Source organism: Chaetodon trifascialis, chromosome 22, assembly GCF_039877785.1.
Source record: "Chaetodon trifascialis isolate fChaTrf1 chromosome 22, fChaTrf1.hap1, whole genome shotgun sequence".
Lineage (NCBI taxonomy): Eukaryota > Metazoa > Chordata > Actinopteri > Chaetodontiformes > Chaetodontidae > Chaetodon > Chaetodon trifascialis.
In genome coordinates, this window is record NC_092077.1 from 1,014,393 (window position 1) to 1,033,310 (window position 18,918).

Consider the following 18,918-nt stretch of genomic DNA (forward strand, 5'->3'; position numbering starts at 1 on the left):
ACTTCCTAGTGGATTATTGTTTCATTTTTTAATTTTCCTTTTTCATCTATAGGCAAATTATTGAGATGTGACAAGAAACTAATGGCCAGATTGGCATGAAATGAAGTGCTGAAAATTATGGCTTCGGAGCAATGTATTTGCTGGTTGTACTATGTTCACTTGTACCATTTTTTCACAGAGAAGAAAGTGCTACTTTCTTTGGACTTCCAACACTGATCACACACTCACAGGGCCACAGCCAACCTTCCAGTTCATCCGAAAGGTATGGGATAGGGTTGAGGTCCGGGATCTATGCAGGCTTGTCAAGTTCTTCAACATGCAAAGGGTAAAACAAGTTTTTATGGAGCTGACTTTATGTCATGAGAACAGTGCCTTCCCCAAAATGGTTTCCATGAAGTTGTAAGTTCACTATTGTCAGAAAAATCATTGTGGCATTAAGATTCTCCTTCATTGGTACAAAGGTAAAAACCTACACCTCTGCCACTATCATCAAGCAGTTAATGTGGATGAGCTATTTTACTTTGTTTTCTTGCAGAATTTATCTGCAAGCTGTCACTGTGTGGCATTTCCTGACTCAAAACGCATCCAGCTCACTGTGCCAACCTCCACCTGTCAGTGGTCACAAACTTCCTGACAGATAGGAAGCAGCAGGTGAGGCATGGGGAAAATCACATCCAGCAGCCAGATCATTAGCAGTGGAGCCTCCAAGTAATGTGTCCTCCCTCCCTTGCTCTTCTCCCTCTACACCAATGACTGCACATCAGGAGACCCATCTGTTAAACCCCTGAAGTATGCAGATGACACAACGAGAGGGAGGCTGAACAGCTGGTCCTCTGGTACAGTCAGAATGGCCTGGAGATGAACATGCTGAAAACTGTGGAGATAACAGTGAACTTCAGGAGTAACCCCTCAACATTGCCCATCACCATCCTCAAAAACATTTCCATTGTGGAAAACTCCAGCTTTCTCAGATCCATCTCCCTGGAACTCAGGTGGACTTCAAACATAGCCTCAATCATCAAGAAGGTGCAACGGAGGATGTACTCCCTGCATCAGCTCTGGAAGTTCAACCTGCCTCATGAGATGCTCCAGTTCTACACAGGAATAATCCAGTCTGGTCTATGCGTATCCATCACTGCTTGGTTTGGGACTGCCACCAAACACAAAAAGAGCAGACTGGAACGGACAATAAAAACAGTAAAGACTGAAAATAATTGGTGCCAAATTGCCCTCCATTCAGGACTTAAACAGCTTACAGCTGAGGAAATGGGCAGGAAGCATCACTGCAGGCTCCTCACATCATGGACACAACCTGTTCCAACTTCTCTGCACTGATAGGTGCAACAGATCACTGGATGCAAAAAAAAAACAAAAACAAAAAAAAAAAAACAGGCACAAAAACTGCTCCTCCGTCACCCTGGTGAGCAGCTAGTCATACCTAACTCTCTGACACCAAAGCATCAACTAACTGACCAATAATGCACAGTTTTTAACATGTACATTCATCATTCACTGTTACTGTCACCATAAATCCCTGCACATTGTAAATTTCACTCTTTATATATATTGTTTATATATAGTTATTTTATATTTTTGCACTACTGCTTTTATTGGTCTACATTGAGTGCAGTGCTTAAAAAGTAAAACTTTTGGCCAATACAGCAGATTCTGATTCTGATGCTAGTTTTAAGCAAAGGAAAAGACATACAACTTAACTGTTTCAACCGCAAAATACCTGTTAACAGCTTCTTCACAGCTGTTTTTCCCAAAATGCATCTTCTATAGACAGTCTTTTTTAAATGTTTCTCAGGCAAGGCACAGAGCAGGATCTGTAAAACCTGGTTAGAATTTTTGACCTTAAATGAATACATGAAGATATGCAGAGTACACTTTCTTTTGGACAGCGTAAGCAGAAGTAATAAGAGTATAAGCTTCATCTACTCATGAAAGCACATAACTTTTAATTTAATCTACCAATGCATATTTACTGTGTGACTGTGGGGTTTATTGTTCACACTGTTCAATCTAACAGTGTAGTGAACCATGTGGACAACACACCAGCCTGAAATGAGAGGTCATGACACAACATGGTCACTGTTTACTAGGAATCTGTGATGACTCCATTATACCATTATAAATGGCCTGAGGTTGACCTCCAGCACACCATTATGGGAACAACAAAGCAACTCTGTAAGGAGTGTTAGAGGCTACTGTTGGGAACTGGTTGGAGCAGATTTGGTTATCAGCAGATATTATGGATATGGATATGGATATGGATGGGTATTGATACCAATAACTGGGGTAGCATGGTGGTACAGCAGGTAGTGCGCGTGCCTCACAGCAAGAAGGTCGCCGGTTCGATCCCCGGGTCGGACAGGGCCTGTGTGAAGTTTGCATGTTCTTCCCGTGCATGCGTGGGTTCTCTCTGGGGACTCCGGCTTCCTCCCACAGACCATTAACATGAATTGGTGACTCTAAAATTGTCCTTAGGTGCGAGTGTGAGCGTAAATGGTTGTATGTTGATGATGCTGCGGTCGACTGGTGACTGGCTCAAGTGTACCCTGCCTCTCGCTTGTTGACAGCTGGGATAGGCTCCAGCCCCCCTGCAACCCCGAAAAGGGATGGTCGGGTATAGACAATGCATGGATGGATGATACCAATAACTGGATTAATATGAATAAAATTATGAATATGAAGGAATAATGTGGCACCACCCTGAGATCAGGGACCAATAACCAAACAATAGAGTCTCACAAAAGACCAGTTCAAAAAATTTAAATACGTTTAAACACTGAAATTTAGGTCTGCATGAATCACCAAAATGAATCCCTTTCATTTATTCCATCAATTCTAATATACAGTATGCTAAACAATTGCCACAAAGCTGCCAACCAGCACCTCTAAAGCTCACTAATTAACATGCTACAGGGTTGTAATCACTATTTCACGGCTTGGAGCAACTGTGAGATAACCACTGCAGGAAGTTATGACTCCAAGCATTCTTGTTGAAATGTCAAATTATTCCTATAAATTATTCCTTTAAAGATTCTCTAAAATGACACCCACGTCCATGACATCCTTAAAGGAGAAATTGTATCACATTCTGCACACCTTGACTCCTATACTTTGTAACTTTTGTCTATATGGCAAGTACAGTGTTTGCTATGGTTGTCAAATTAAGCAGTTGGGTGTGTGCTGCGTTTTAGAGAAACTTGAAAATAGTCAATTAAGTGATGTTGCCAGGAAAAGAATGGTATATCCTGACCTGACAACTGCCTGTGTGTCATGTAGTTTTGCAGGTATTTCTTCAAGAATGAAAGCACTGCATACATTGCATTTTTACTTGAAGATGGTGCTCACTGAAAAGTCTGGGAATCACCAAAGTTATCACAATTCATCCATAGGGGAATATGAATGTTTGAGTCACATTTCACGGCAATTCAACCAATAGCTGTTTACATTTGACCCTAAACCAAAAATATCAATATGCTGAGTGGGGAGGAGGAAATGCCAGGGGATTGTGAAATTCAGATCCCCACAAAACAAGTTCAATTGCCTTCGGAAGCAAGTACCATGACCTGGGTGAATGAGAATCTTCACAGACTCATCTGTAAGCCCTTTTTGCACTGGGGGCAATGACGAAAAGTCAATGGATCAATAAAGACATTATGATTTATTCTTTGGGAGACATGAATATCCCAAAGATTTCACAGCAGTCCATCCAATAGCTGTTACGATATTTCAATCTGAAGTGGTGGACCGACTGAAAGACAGAAAGACTGGCATTTGGATAGAGACTGACCCGTGCAGATGAGGTGGAGGTGGTGGTGGCGGCTGTAGTGACAGTAGTGGCTGGGCTGCCAGGGAAGGTGCTGTAGTCAGAGCCACCTGTGTAGTTTGATGCCTCACTCATGGTGCTCATGGGACGTTCCTTCTTGTCACTGCTGCTACTCTGCTCTGATGAAGCCTTAAGAGCTGGCCTGCCACAGGACGAGAACATAGAAAGACAAAGAGTGAGGGAACCAGTCAGGCATTTGACGAATTGTATATAAAGTACAGTAACATACAATTTAAGTAAGAGCTAGGAATGTGACCCTAACTTGACATAACAGTTTTATTTTCAATGGTAAAAACATTGCATTGCAATTAAGTGATTGTGCACATTCAAAGTATTCAATCACAAGAAAACCTTCTATACCTATCGAGATAGATAGATAGATAGATAGATAGATAGATAGATAGATAGATAGATAGATAGATAGATAGATAGATAGATAGATAGACACACACACGCACACATATATAGATATATATATTTTTTGGTCAATAGTCTATTTCCAAGGTCATGAAAAAACTTTCAAGCTTTAACCAAACAAATCTCTTCTTCCTTAGTTCCATTGTTCAGTTCTTTCCCTTGTAGCTCATCCAGGCCCCATGGGATTTGGCCAGTTCCTGGGACACCCAGCAGCCCAGCCCAACCATCCCCAGCAGTCCCTCAGTACCATGCTGGACTCCTCTGACCATCTTTTCACATACCTGACGGTAGGTGGTTCTTTATTCACCAAAGGTATGTATGCAGAGCAGATGAACCAGATTGTGATCCGAATGGCCCAGTGGGGGAGAGCTGAAGAGCTGTAAGCATCCTTGGTGTTTGCATACAGTAAGACCAGTGTTCTATTGTGTCTGGTGGGGCATTTAACATATTGGGTGAAAGTGGGGAGAGTGAAAGACATGGAAATGTCATTGAAGTCACCAGCATTGAGGAGGAGGGCTAGGGGGTGTGATGTCTGGGTGACATGGGTGAGACCACAGTGTGTAGTAGCTCGCATGCTACTGCTGCATCAGCCGACGAGGTGATGAGGCATCAGTTATCATGATGACATGCGACATCTCCCTCGGAAGATAATATGGCAAAATGCTAACGGCTAACAGCTTAATGTCTCTGGTGTGGTGCTGCTCTTTTTCACTGATGTGCCCTGGGTTACATCATCTGTTGTTCACAAACATCGCTATACCCCCACCTTTCCCCTTACCGCTCTCCACTGTCCTGTCCGCACTCAGCACTTGAACACTGTCCGGTGTAATGTGCAAGTCTGGCATGATCTCCAATTCCTAGCATGTTTCAGTGAAATTCTCAAGACCACACTCCCGGTGCTCCCTCTGCAGGGTGGTTAGCTCTTCCATCTTATTTGGGAGAGATGTCACGCTCCGATTATAAGTGACGGTATGGATGGTTTGTACTGTCTTATCTTCTCCTGGCACTTCGCCCCATCTCTGCATCCCCTTCTCCTTCTCCTTATTTCCTTGGGGATCTCCGGTCTTTCCACTGGGAGTACGCTCGTGTTGCTCAGCATGATCAGCTGCAGACAATGGACATGAAGTTCAATGGTTCTCCTGAAGTTGATTTAAGTAATCCACAAAGTAGTAAAAATCAAATCAGCAGTTGTACATCCATAGGGACGCATGATCTTCAGAGCCTTGTGATGGTAAAAACACAAAAACACACTAAGACAAAGAAAAATGGCTGGCGCTGCTGTAACAAGCTGCCACTCTGTATTGCTTGCCTAGGTCCACCTTGTGCAAGGGTATTTTGAGATGGGGGAGAATATTTTGACTGTAATCTGGGTCTTCTTCTGTGTATGGAGGTCAGTGGTATGGGAGGACAATCTGCCTAACTTGTTTTAAGGAATCTGAGCAAGGTTTGGATTACCTTTTTTGGTAAGCGGGAACCGGATTCCAACTGGGACATATCTGGTGAGATGGCGTAGTTTTTTTGTACTGAGCAGAGCTGTGGCATTCATCACTCACCTGCCTCTCTAAGCAGAGATTTTTTGTTCTTCTGTCTTGGACTTCTGGGAGGGATAATCTTTCATGGGACTAATTTAGTTACTTTAATGAACTGAAGAATCCTTAAAGAACACTGAACTTTGGGCATATGTGTTAATTTTGTTTTGAATTGTTTTTTTAGTGGCCACACTGCACTGCTTCGTTGTCTAAGTCGTCCCACAGCAGATGCAACTTGTTGTCACTAACATATGCTCATAATCAGAAGCTTCTGAAGCACTTCGTTAATTAATAATTTCAACACAAATTTTGGGTGTTGTTGTTTGGCTTGTTGTTCATGTCTGTGCTTGAATTTATGAGCAAAACTGGTTCGATCAGTCTCTGTACGTGACCTAACACACACACATCCAATCTGCCCGTAGTTGCTTTTCCCCTTAGGTTTTTTTTTTATGAATAAGGAGAATTGTTACAATTAGTGCAGTGCCATCTTGTAGAATGAAGGGCAAACATGAAGCCTGAATTAAGTGCCAATAAGTAACTAAAAATGACCAAGCTGAATTAAACTCTCTGGAAATCTCAGCAAAAGCCAAATATTAAGTGCTACACCCAGTGGGTGTTTACTATATAGGGTATTTACAGTATCTTCGTATCTCCTAAGGCATTCAGAGGATGTCGCTGTCCCAGTAAGGGATCCAACATCCCTCTTCATTACATTCTTCAGTGACACACCCCTCTTCCCCACCTCCAAAACAATCACCAATCAAGGAAGCTGAGTCGAATTCACTAACTATTAAATGACAATAACCACAGACATCACCACTCAGGTGTATATCAAAAATGAGAGACACCATGTGCTTCCTTCAACATACCAGTGACCTTAAACAGCCAGGGGCATAGTCAAACTCAGTGTAGTAATCACAGACCCTCTTTCACCTGTCTCAGTAAATTTAAATTTGTCAATGTTTAGCCCCAACCAATCTCTTTTCCTATCTCAAAAATCTTTACAGTTGAAATTAGGTCTTTTTAATGTCAGACCATTGGCTAACAAATCCTTTTTGGTTAATGATCTGACCAAGATAATCATCTGTGTTTATGCAGGAAGTCTCAGAACTGATCATACTTGGTATCAATAGATATGATAGATTAATCTTGAATGGGGTTCTGCAACACAAAAGAATGACCCCAAAATTATGGAGAATGTGAAGTTACTGGACAGCTTTGAACTTATCCAACATGTACATGAAGCCACTCACTAGCATAACTTTTTGGACTTGGTAATAACAACAGGTTTAAACAGTGACAATCGAATATAATTACCTGTTTCTAGCCGTCACTGTGAGCTTTTCGAGGTCAACCTAATCTCAACAAAGACTAAAAGGAGAGTTTTTCTAGTCTTAACGACCACTCAATGTGCTTTTACAACACTAGCCAGCATTCACCCATTCACACACATTGTTCATTTGGTGGCTGTGTGCCACCTGCTCATTATGAGCATTAACTATTGCTCATAACAAACACACACACACCAATGACACAGCATCAGGAGCAATCATGTGTTTAGTATCTTGCCAAAGGATACCTTGACATGTTGAACTTCTTCTCCCCTCTTGCTGCTCTGCCTGTGTCACCTCCACAGTTGCGGAATGTAAATCCTACTAACGGAGAAAACCCAGGTGTTTCAAAAAGGCACAGGTCTCCCAACACCAGCCCATGTTCAAGAGCCGCCTCTCCCATTGACAAGGGCCAGCGACAGTGCACAGCTCCACCTGTCCCCTGTGGCGGACCTTCCACAAACAGCGCATCAGCTGCTCGCCAATCACCTCTCGCTGCTCGCCAATCACCTCTCGCTCCTTGTTCCTCCGAGTGGGGCGCCGTGCAGCAGGTGTCCGCTAGTGAACCGTCGGTAACAACAACAACAACAACAACCAGCCCTCCTGCTGCTAGCCAATAATCCCGCAGTCCCAATCCCTCTGCCCAGGGTGTTGCGCCTTGCCTTGCCTCACCTGACATGACAGATGCTAATGCTAACTTGGCTAGCCCGTGGCTCCCACCGAAACTTTCTACCTACAGCGACAGCCAGGTAGGCAGCCGTCCTGAAATTCTCATTGTGGGCGACTCTGTAGTGAGACATCTGACTATACCCTGTGCTGTCACATACTGTCTATCTGGTGGCAAGGTCAATGATTTAATGGAACTCATTCCTGTTCTCACTGATAAGCACCCCACAGTAAACTTTGTGATATCGCACGTAGGAACGAATTACATCATGTCCAGAAAATCCAGCCAATTATACGCAGACCTAGAGTCTCTGTGTTACACTGTTGAGAGTCATTGTATTATGTCTGGACCAATCCCAGCTCCCTCCAAAGGATGTGAACGTTTCAGTCGGCTCTTTAGTCTTCATCACTTCTGTGTTGCTGCTGGCTACAATTTCATCCCCAACTTTGAACTCTTCTGGTCCAAAAAGGATGGTGTGCATCGAAATAGACTAAGAACAAAGCAACTGGTAACTAACTTCATCTAGTTCATAGCTTTTAACTCATTCTGACATATCAGTAACGTGACCCTGTTCAGATCTGTGGGCCTCCCACTCTAGCATCCCATCATAATACTTTGCGTCCTGCCACTGTGGTGAATAATCAGTGTATTAAGATCTCTGGCCACCATGAGGCTGTCTCTACCTCTATCATTGCTGATGAATCCAGTCACTCTGTAAGCACTTCTTAATGTCAGATCTCTCTCTATTAAGACTTTCATCATAAATGATTTTATAACTTCACACAAGCTTGATTGAATTTTTCTCACAGAAACTTGGCTAGATGAAACCAGTAGCAAGGAATTAGTCGAAGCATCTCCACCGAATTACACGTCTTTACATTGCTCCAGAGCAGACAGAAGGGGTGGTGGTGTAATTGCCATTTTCTCAGATAGTTTATCAAGCTGAAACATGCTATTTGGTAGCTACTCCATTTTTGAGATTTGAGATACATGAGATTTGCCTATCCCTGTCTTATACTTATTATTAATCATCCACCAAGGCGTAAAGATTGTTTCATAAATGAATTCTCAGAACTTCTATCAAAGATCACTGTGAATACAATTCAGTTCTTATTTTTGGTGATTTCAACATCCATATTGATACTGCCACTGATCCTCTTGCCAGCCAGTTTGCTAACATGCTATCTACATTTGACCTTATCCAGCATACTGTTGGTCCTACTCACAATTACAACTCACATACTTTTGACCTTGTCATCTCTAAAGGCCTTGGCTTAGCCATGAACTGTATTTTGGATGTTGGCATATCAGATCATTTGTGACTAGCCACAAGAAAACCAGCGACAAGTCTCCCAGGGGGCATTTTGAGTTATTTATCGGTAAATATGTAAATCCAGCCTGAAAGATTCTCACCTACCAGGGGAGCCAGGTAACCTTGCTGCTCATTGCATGTCTTTTACGTAAGTCCAACCCCCTAACCACTGTTCAAATTATTGTAGTAGTGGAAATGGAATTTCTTTTGTTACAAAAAGCCCCTGAATAAAAATGAAAAACATCCATCCATCCATTTTCTATGCTGCTTATCCCTTTCGGGGTCGCTGGGGGGCCGGAGCCTATCTCGGCTGTCAACAGGCGGGAGGCGGGGTACACCCTGGATCGGTCGCCAGCCAATTGCAGGGCAAAAATGAAAAACAAGAAAGGTAATATACTTAAGAGTTAGAAGGAGCAAATGTAGATACTTATTTCTAATATTAAATAAAATAAAATAAATTCTGTCACTCTGTGGTGCAGTGGGATGGATCAGTCTGCTGCTGAATGAGCTCCTGTGGCTGATCAGCACAGCGATATCTTACACTCCAGCTCCTCCGCTGTGAGGCCGAGGGATTCTCAAGTCAAGTCAACTTTATTGTCAATGCTGCTACAGGACATTAACAGAGGCCAGCACTTGATGATCATAAACTCCACGAGGGGTGAACAGTGTCTACAAATCACCACAGTGCCACAGGTCTTACCTCCCTCAATGAGGGCTCTCTCTGCTCGGTAGCATGTTAGCCGGTACAGCTGGATGGCGGAGTCTGGTGTGCTGTTATTGAGCCGTGTTTCCATAAAAATGAAAACACCGCACTCTCTCATGGTCATAGATGGTATAGCTGGCTTGTGTGGATTCACCATTAGCCTAGCCCGGATACCCCCGCGCTTTTCCCGCTTCCACCTCCTCTCACACCGCCTGCTGTGCTTCCTCTGCGGGTGCATTGCAGTAGTGGGGGTCAGGGTCGAAACAGGCCGCGTTTGCCTGTTTTAATTTGCAGATTGCCAAGGTCAAAAAGAGTCGCACGGCTGTATGTGCACACTGGGACAGACAAGTGCGACGAAAACATAAAATCACTCAAACACACCGACGGAGACAAACATGTAGACTACACATTATTGGCCTAACCAGAAGCTGCATAAGTAGCCATGTGGTTCCCTTTTAACGTGCAGCTGATTGGCCGAAAAAAGAACAGAAGCATGTGAATAGCCAAAGAAAGCCAGTATGCTAATTTACTGTTGAATCGCCACACCCCCCACTAGGACTGTGAATTTCCACTAAAAGAACCCAAATTCAAATACAAAGTTTATGGTTTTAAGGCCCCCAATACTGTTATTTGAAACATGGAGTGGCTTCTTCATGATTTCAACTTACATATTCTGAACGAAAATCACTATTTAAAAAACAAAAACAAAAACAAAAACAATCTTTCGTTGTTTACTCAACTTGCGTCGGGCCGACTTGTTGCTGGTTTTCTCGTGGCGGGTCACATTTTTGTATCTTCTTCCATATGTCTATAAAGACCAAACATGCGTCTACGTCTAAATCATTCAAATGGCGCTTATTATGTCCTGGCACATTGAATGAATTTATTAACAGACACCGCTAGGCAGCAGTCTGACTGCAATCCTAACACTGACGCTTCTTCTGACTCATCTTCTTTCTTTTTGTCTGTGTGTGACAATCTAGTCAATAATTTCAATCAGTCTGCGACACATATCTTGGATGTTATAGCCCCATAAAAAACTAAGACAACCTCTGGTAAGGCTAAGGCACCATGGAGAAATGCAGAAAGAGTGAAGACACTCAAAAGAGCCTGTCACAGATCTGAGTGTAAGTGGCATAAAACAAAATTGCAGGCTGACTATGCTGTGAACAAGGGTTCACAATTATAACTCTGTTCAGCTCTGTTCAATTTTTGTTCAGTACATTTGATAAATTGGTCAACCCCTCCAAACCATTACCTGCTGAGCTGTATTCCTCAAAAAGTTGTAATGAATTTGCATCACATTTCAAATCTAAGGTTACTAACATTAGGAACAATATCATTTCTATTTCCACTAGTACTAGTGACTCTCATCTCTCATACTACTCCAGAGTGCCGCAGTGCTAACACTTTTTCCAATTTCAACCTTATACAGAGTCATGAACTACAAAAAGTGGCTCAACAACCAAGTTCCGCAACCTGCACTCTTGATGTTATGCCTACCAAGTTTTTTAAAGGTGCTCTTCATTGCCTGGAAAATGATGTCCTTAAGATAGTTAATACCGCTATGCTCTCTGGAATTTTCCCCACTACACTTAAGCGTGCCATAGTCACTCCATTGTTAAAAAAGAACAACTTTGATCCATTAGTCATCTGTAACTATAGGCCAATCTCAAATCTACCATTCCTGGGAAAAATTCTCAAAAAGGTTGTTTATCAGCAATTACATGATCACCTGTCACAACATAATTTATTTGACCTATATCAGTATGGTTTTAGAATCAATCATAGCACAGAAACCGCTCTTGTCCGGGTTGTCAGTGATCTTAAAATTAATTGCGAAAACGGTAAAGTTTCTACCCTGGTTCTACTCGACCGCAGTGATGCTTTTGATACGGTCGACCATACTATTTTGCTTCATCACCTGTATCGGCCTCAGGGGCACTGGTCTTAACTGGTTTTCCTCCTACCTCATCAATAGATCATTCTGTTTCTCTTGGTGACCATAAATCAGATCATGTCATATATCCTTGTGGCGTCCCCCAGGGATCCATTCTTGGCCCTCTCCTGTTCAACTTATATATGCTCCCTCTCGGGTCCATAATTCAACAGCATAATATATCATATCATTCCTACGCTGATGACACACAACTATATGTATCTGTTTCCGCTAACCACCTAAACCCACTTGAGGACCTCATCAAATGTACTGGCAATATCCAACACTGGATGATGGAGAATTTTCTCCAATTGAATTAAGAGAAAACTGAAATTTTGTAGGTAGGCCCGAAGGCTTTAAGGCATCAGGTTTCATCGTTGTTGACCCCCTTTTCTGTGAAACCCAGCGACTTTTGACGAAGATCTCTACATTGAAAATCATATTTCTCATATTTCTAGCTGCTTTTTATCATTTAAGAGACATATCTAAAGTCAGATGACTTTTATTTGTATCAGACTCTGAAAAATTGGTTCATGCATTCATTTCTAGTCGTCTAGACTACTGTAATGCTCTTTTTCCTGGGTTCACAAAACAAGCCCTCCACAATCTTCAACTTATTTAAAATACTGCAGCCAGAATTCTAACGAAAACAAACAGGTGCAAGCACATCACTCCAGTCTTAAAATCTCTCCACTGGCTTCCGGTCAAGTACAGAATTGATTTTAAGATTTTACTTGTTTTTAAATCTCTTAATGGTGGTGCCCCTCCCTATGTTTCTGACTTGTTCACTTAGTATACACCAGACAGACATCTCAGATCTTCATGTAAATCTCGCCTCAATATACCACGCATATATTCAAAATCAGCTCAAGGTGCTTTTAGTTATTATGGTCCAACACTGTAGAACTCTTTGCCTTTTGAACTCTGCTCACCTCCAACAATATCCTCCTTTAAATCTTAAAACTGTTCTCACATCTGTTTAATTGGCTTTCTGTGTGTGTTTGTTTGTTTTAAGACATTATCTCTGCTTTAATATGCATTTTAAATGTATTACCATCTTGTTTTTATCCTGAAGCACATTGAGTTTATGCTTGCTATATGAAATGTACTATACAAATAAAATTGACATTGACATTATTATTTTCTTTTTTCGAGCCTGTTCACTCATTACAGTTTTACAAACACTTCCGACACCAGACAGCAACCTTTGGATATAAGATTTCAATGCACAAGCAGTGTATTCGACAAACTTCAGCTCCCCCAAGAGATTGTCAGGACAGCGAGGCTGACTGCCTCAGCTATGTCAACCGTCGGCAGCATCGAGATCATAAACAAAGGAGAGGGAAGCGCGGAGGTCTACAGACTAAGCTAACCCCGCACCGGCTACTGCTACCCAGTATCTTCTTCGCCAATGCTCAGTCCTCAGCAAACAAAATGGACAAGGTACAACTTCGGATCACATCACAGAGAATGTTTATGGACTACAACGTCATGATTTTCACTGACATGTGGCTTAACAACAGCATCCCAGACAGACAGACAGACAGAATGGCAGAGCAGTCTGGTAAGAACAGGGGCAGAGGACTGTGTATCTATGTGAACAAAACTTGATGTACAGACTCTGTTATCACTGGGAGCCACTGTTCTGCTAATCTGAAATACTGAATCATCAAGTGCAGGCCTTTTTATCTGCCTAGACCACAGGTCTCAAACTCATTCCAGGGCCGAGTGGCTGAAGGTTTTCTTTCCAACCAAGCAGCAGCACACCAGACTTGACTCATTTCATTAGCTGATCTCAGTCTTCAGACAGCTGATTGGTCAGACTGCATGCTCTTGATTGGTTGGAGGAAAAACCTGCAGCCACACGGCCCTTTGTGGAATGAGTTTGAGACGCCTGGCCTAGACAGTTCACATCCATTATGATAACTGCAGCTTATATCCCACTGGATGCTAATGCTAAACTAGCAATGAAAAAAACTGTATGCTACTATCCACAAACAACAAACTGCACATCCTGATGGAGCCTTTATTGTTGCTGGAGACTTCAACCACTCCAACCTGAGGACTGTTCTCCCCAAAATTCACCAGAAGGTCTCCTGCCCCACAAGGGGAGACCGAAAACCTGGACTATGTTTATACACACAATCCTGAGGCTTACAAAGCCACCCCCCTGCCCCACCTGGAACAGTCTGATCACCTCTCATTGTTCCTACTCCCCAAGTACACACCACTCATTAGACGTGTGAAGCTGTCAGTGAAGACTGAGGAAATATGGCCAGAGGGAGCGGACGCCACACTCTAGCACCAGTTCCAACACACAGACTGGAGTTTGTTTGCCACCTGGGCCTCCTCCTTTCTGGATTACATTAACACATGTGTTGACGTCACCACCCACAAACAGATAAGAACTTTACCCAACCAGAAGCCTTGGATGAACAGTAAGGTTTTTTCTTACAAACATTTTCTGTCTGATCTAAAACTCTATCTAAATCTAAAACTTTTCTCTTGCCAAAACCTTTTTTTAATTCCATCCATTTTCTATGCCGCTTATCCCTTTCGGGGTCGCGGGGGGGCTGGAGCCTATCTCGGCTGTCAATGGGCGGGTACACCCTGGACCGGTCACCAGCCGATCGCAGGGCACATACACACAACCATTCACACTCACACTCACACCTAGGGGCAATTTAGAGTCACCGATTAACCTAATGAGCATGTTTTTGGTTTGTGCCCGGAGAGAACCCACACATGCACGTACACACACGCAAACTTCACACAGATAGGCCCGACCCGGGAATCGAACCTGCGACCTTCTTGCTGTGAGGCACGTGCACTACCTGCTGCCCCACCGTGCAGCCCCCTTTTTTAATCCATAGATGAAAAAAGTGACTAACAAAAAATGACCCTGAAAAATCATTTTTACTCTGGGAGTGATGCAGGTGCTTAAATGGTCCATTGTGGTAAAGAGGGAGCTAAGCCGGAAGGTGAAGCTCTCAATTTACCATTTGATCTACTTTCAGACCTATGGTCATGAACTTTGGGTAATGACCGAAAGAACATGCGAGGATCGTGAATACAGGTGGTTGAATGAATTTCCTTCTCAGCTGGGCTCAGCCTTCGAGATAGGGTGAGGGGCTCGGACATGCGGGAGGAGCTTGGAGTAGAGCTGCTGCTCCTCTGCGTTGAGAGCACCAGTTGAGGTGGTTTTGGCATCTGATGAGGATGCCTCCTGGACGTCTCCCCAGGGTGGTGTTCTGGGCATGTCTGTGAGGGAGGAGACCTTGGGTCTGACCCAGGACATGATGGACGTATCATATCTTTTGGCTGGCCTGTGAATGCCTCAGGATCCAGGAGCTTGTGGAAGTGGCTGGGGAGAGGGCTGTCTGGGCTTCCTTGCTCAGGCTGCTGCCCCTATGTCCCGGACAAGGATAGATGATGAAGACGAAGACATTGGTCTTCTCATAAGAATGGTTAGGACAGAAAGTGTAAGTGTACTTCTTTCAGATGTGAAGCTATTCTTTAAACTTGGGCACTGCTAACAACACATTCTCAATGCAACCTCCGGTTTTCGTCATTGACAAAAGCAGTCTAGTATTCAAAGTATCATGGTTGACAAGAAGCTGCAAACAAAGCAGCTCTTCTAGTGATGTTACTGATGATTAGACCTACCTGGTGAGAGCCTCTAGGGGCTTGTCAGGGTGGACAAGCTTTCCACAGTTCATGCTAGAAACAGAACAAGAATAAGGGGGAGAGGATGACAAAAAAATAAAAAAATAGGAACTTAAATAGTGACTTTGAAATTAAATTCAGTCAAATTATTTGAAATAATAATGGCAAAAATCGAAACATTAACAGAAAACAATACATTAATGAATGTAGAACTAACATCACGGGAGGTGAGGTGAGCTGACTAAAATGTCTTTTTGTTGTATGTCAAAATGAAACATCACAAGAATCCATATGAGAACAGGAAGCTTTCCTAGTCAAACCCAAAACCCTTTGTTATTATAAACACCAATCTATGCTGCTTTGCTCAGTGGCAATGTGCTTATTAATTTAAAGCTACACTACTTTTCCATCCACTTTCCCTGACACAGCTTTGATCAGTCTTCCAGTCAACTATCGTTCGGAGCCTCTATGATTGACTTCCCTTTATCCCACCAGGATGCCAGGTCCTTTTGTGCTTTAAATTGTGATGTCTAGACCTCTTAACACCAACATACAAAATCCTGGAGGATGCCTCCGGTGCCACCTCCTAGGGAGTCGGCTCCGATACCTCCAGCAGTCCCAAAAGGTGTGTATATACACCTTTGGGTAGGGGAAGTGCTCCTAAGGTATAAATGTTTAGCTCCTACAACACAAACCTACAACACTCCACAGAAACTCACCAAAACCATCTTTGTTAGTCTTTAATTTAGCTTTGTTGTTACACAGATGCCCATGCAGTGTGTAACTTTACTGCAAGATAAGGATGTAGCTATGAGTGAAAAAGAAATGATCAAACTGCAGGAATTAATTTGCTTGGCAATGTAATGTAAGTTTGATTAGCATCCAGCAGCTACCTTGCTGAGACCATACACCATTACAAAGCTGTAACAATAGTCGCACACTGGGCTGTGAGGCCAAGGATAACACCGATCAGATTCCTGCTCCTCTGTATTGGTGATGTTTTCAAAATAGAGGGGGTATGGTGATATTAACAGAAGAAGTAAGTCTAACTAAACCATTTTTGTAAATGGCAGTATTTTTATGCTGAAGTAAATCAGATCAGTAAATGCTAATATAAGTGTCTGAAATAGTTATTTGTGATGATGTTGGAAATCATGCCCCCCCACACACACATGCACACGCACGCACGCACGCACACACACACACACACACATAAAAATTTGCTCTTTTACGCGAATCAAATCATTTCCAACAGCCTCTTGCTGTACCAATATCTCTTCTTTTGTTTTCTTTCCAGTTTTTTTTCTATTTTCTGCTCATACAGTTTCAACACTACAAAGGAATAACTTGAAACTGGTTTACACTGCCCTGTGGGTCTTAGGTGTAAACTGTCCCAGCACCACACAGGTATTACATGGTTCCCAAGACTACACAAGAATTACATGGGAACTGACGGTTGAGACCACACAGGCATTACACAACTCGTCTGGAGATTGATTCATAACCCCGTACTTATTAAAATAGATGAAACGTCTGCTGTCTGCCACCTGTGCCTGACCTCAGGCGGGATCCTGTCCTCCGTTGTCGGAGCGGAACTTTCCCTGAGTGGTATGAGACTCCTGCCGGCAGTTGACCCTCAGTCCAGGCTCAGGTGTCGATCAGTGTCCATCCCATCCTCGTTGGCAAATTATGTCAGGGAAATTTTCCCTGTTAATCGTTGAGAGTTGCTAACTCTCTGGAGTATTACAGTGTCGGTGTGATGAATCAGGTCTCTTTAATACATGCAGCATGGAGGGAAGACTCATGCAGAGTGTTCTCTGCAGATCTCCACAATGTCTTGACTTTTATACTGTCCGGCAACAAAAGGACAACTGGTTGTCACATGCACCTAGTGTTGGTAAATCATTCCCCCAAAACAATGACCATTTGAGGAGTGCACTCATCCTGTTTCCTAGGGTTTATACTATACCATTAATTCCTCAGGTACAATGAATTGCAGCCTAACCCCCCCCCCCATCCTGTTCCCCCCCCCCCATCCTGTTTCCCCCATAAAATGTCTTTCTGTCTTCTCCCTCACCTTAGGGAGAAAGGGCCACAAAAACTTGTACAATTCATAGACTGATTCCTGGGATTAGTACGTCATCTAATTCCTACACTATCAGCGGCTTAACATAACCATAAAAAGTTGAATATTTCTGTGGTCACTGTGGATAGCGCATTGCAACACAGTCTATCTTGGCGGAAAACAAATGAAATACATTGTCAGTAAGCAAATGTTCAGTATCAACATTCTTGCATCTTGCAACTGGGATAAAAAAAAAAAGAAAAGAAAACTGTCCGCCCTGGACTGTCCCACCACCCTTATCACTGTTCAGAAAGAAAAGAAAGAATAAAGGATGAATTTGCCTCTGACATGACAAACCCTCTAACTTTGATCATCAGCTGTGTAGACTGCGCAGGCTGGTCAAACTCATGCCCCTCTCACTACTTACTCTCTGCATGATGAGGAAGTGCCTTGACTGTGAAGAATCTGGTCAGTTCCTTGCCACTGGCTCACCGATAGCAGTGTTGGTACAGGTGAGTCAGACTTTTTCTTCGGCCCCATCTCATTGCTGAATGCAAATTTAAGCAACCCATTGTTGTAGTCTCCTTACCTGTCCTTTCTCTGACAGATGATTGGATAAAGATTCCATTTGAACATCTTGAGTCTCCTCTCATTGCTGAAACTTTAGATGGTCAACCTTTAGCCCAATTTACTCCTTGCACCATTCCTGTGTTCCTGGTCCTGTCTCTCAACCACAGAGAAATAATTCAATTTAATATCATTTCATCCCCAAATTCACCTCTAGTTCTTGATCACCCTGAGCTAAAGCAACACAATCTCCATATTGACAGGACACAGCACTCTCTTTTCCCCCTCAATGACCCTATGATTGCACCATATATATTCTTCATGGCACCCCTCTTTCCACCAGTAGACTCTACAACCTGTTTCGCCTCTGGTTTCCTTTTTGTTGCTAAAAAGGCCACTATCTATGCCCCTGTACTGACAACCATGGGCTAAATAACACTACTATAAAGAACAAGTACCATCTGCCTTTGATTAACTATGCTTTTGAGCCTCTCTATGGTGCTACTGTCTTAATAATGCTGGACCTCACAAACTCTTATCATTGTCTGCCAGGTCCTCCAAATGCTTTTGGAAAATAAGCTTCTCATGAAGGCTGAGAAGTGTGAATACCATGTCAGAACCATCAACTTCCTGGGTTACATCATTGACAGCGGGATGTAGAAAGATCAGATCAATGGCCAAAAACCACCACCTATAAACTTAGTAATGCCCCTTACCAGACACACTTCCTCCCCCATTCTATTTTCCTGGGCCTCGGAGGAAAGAATATGCCTTTCTCAGTTAGCTCTGTCTCTTCACCTATGCCTCCATCCTGCACCAGCATGATCCCTCTTGTCAGTTTATCACTGATACTAGGGTGGGGACATTTCCCAGCATTCTGGCCT

The 18,918-nt window shown here is 43.0% G+C and overlaps 1 protein-coding gene across 11 annotated transcripts in view; it reads right to left on the reverse strand.

The window, feature by feature from the left end:
- Positions 1 to 18,918, reverse strand: part of LOC139350903 (pleckstrin homology domain-containing family A member 5-like) — a 251,205-nt gene that overhangs the window by 108,767 nt on the left and 123,520 nt on the right. For 9 of the 11 annotated variants that reach the window (XR_011603550.1, XR_011603551.1, XM_070992567.1 and 6 more), the window contains exons 5-6: positions 15,403 to 15,456; positions 3,803 to 3,980 (exon numbers count right to left, since the gene is read on the reverse strand). Coding sequence is in view for 8 of the 11 variants with exons in the window: in XM_070992567.1 (XP_070848668.1) it covers positions 3,803 to 3,980; positions 15,403 to 15,456 (232 nt within the window). In the remaining 3 variants the exon portion in view is untranslated. The remainder of the gene's footprint in view (positions 1 to 3,802; positions 3,981 to 15,402; positions 15,457 to 18,918) is intronic. The other 2 variants (XR_011603552.1, XM_070992563.1) reach the window with 1 other exon arrangement.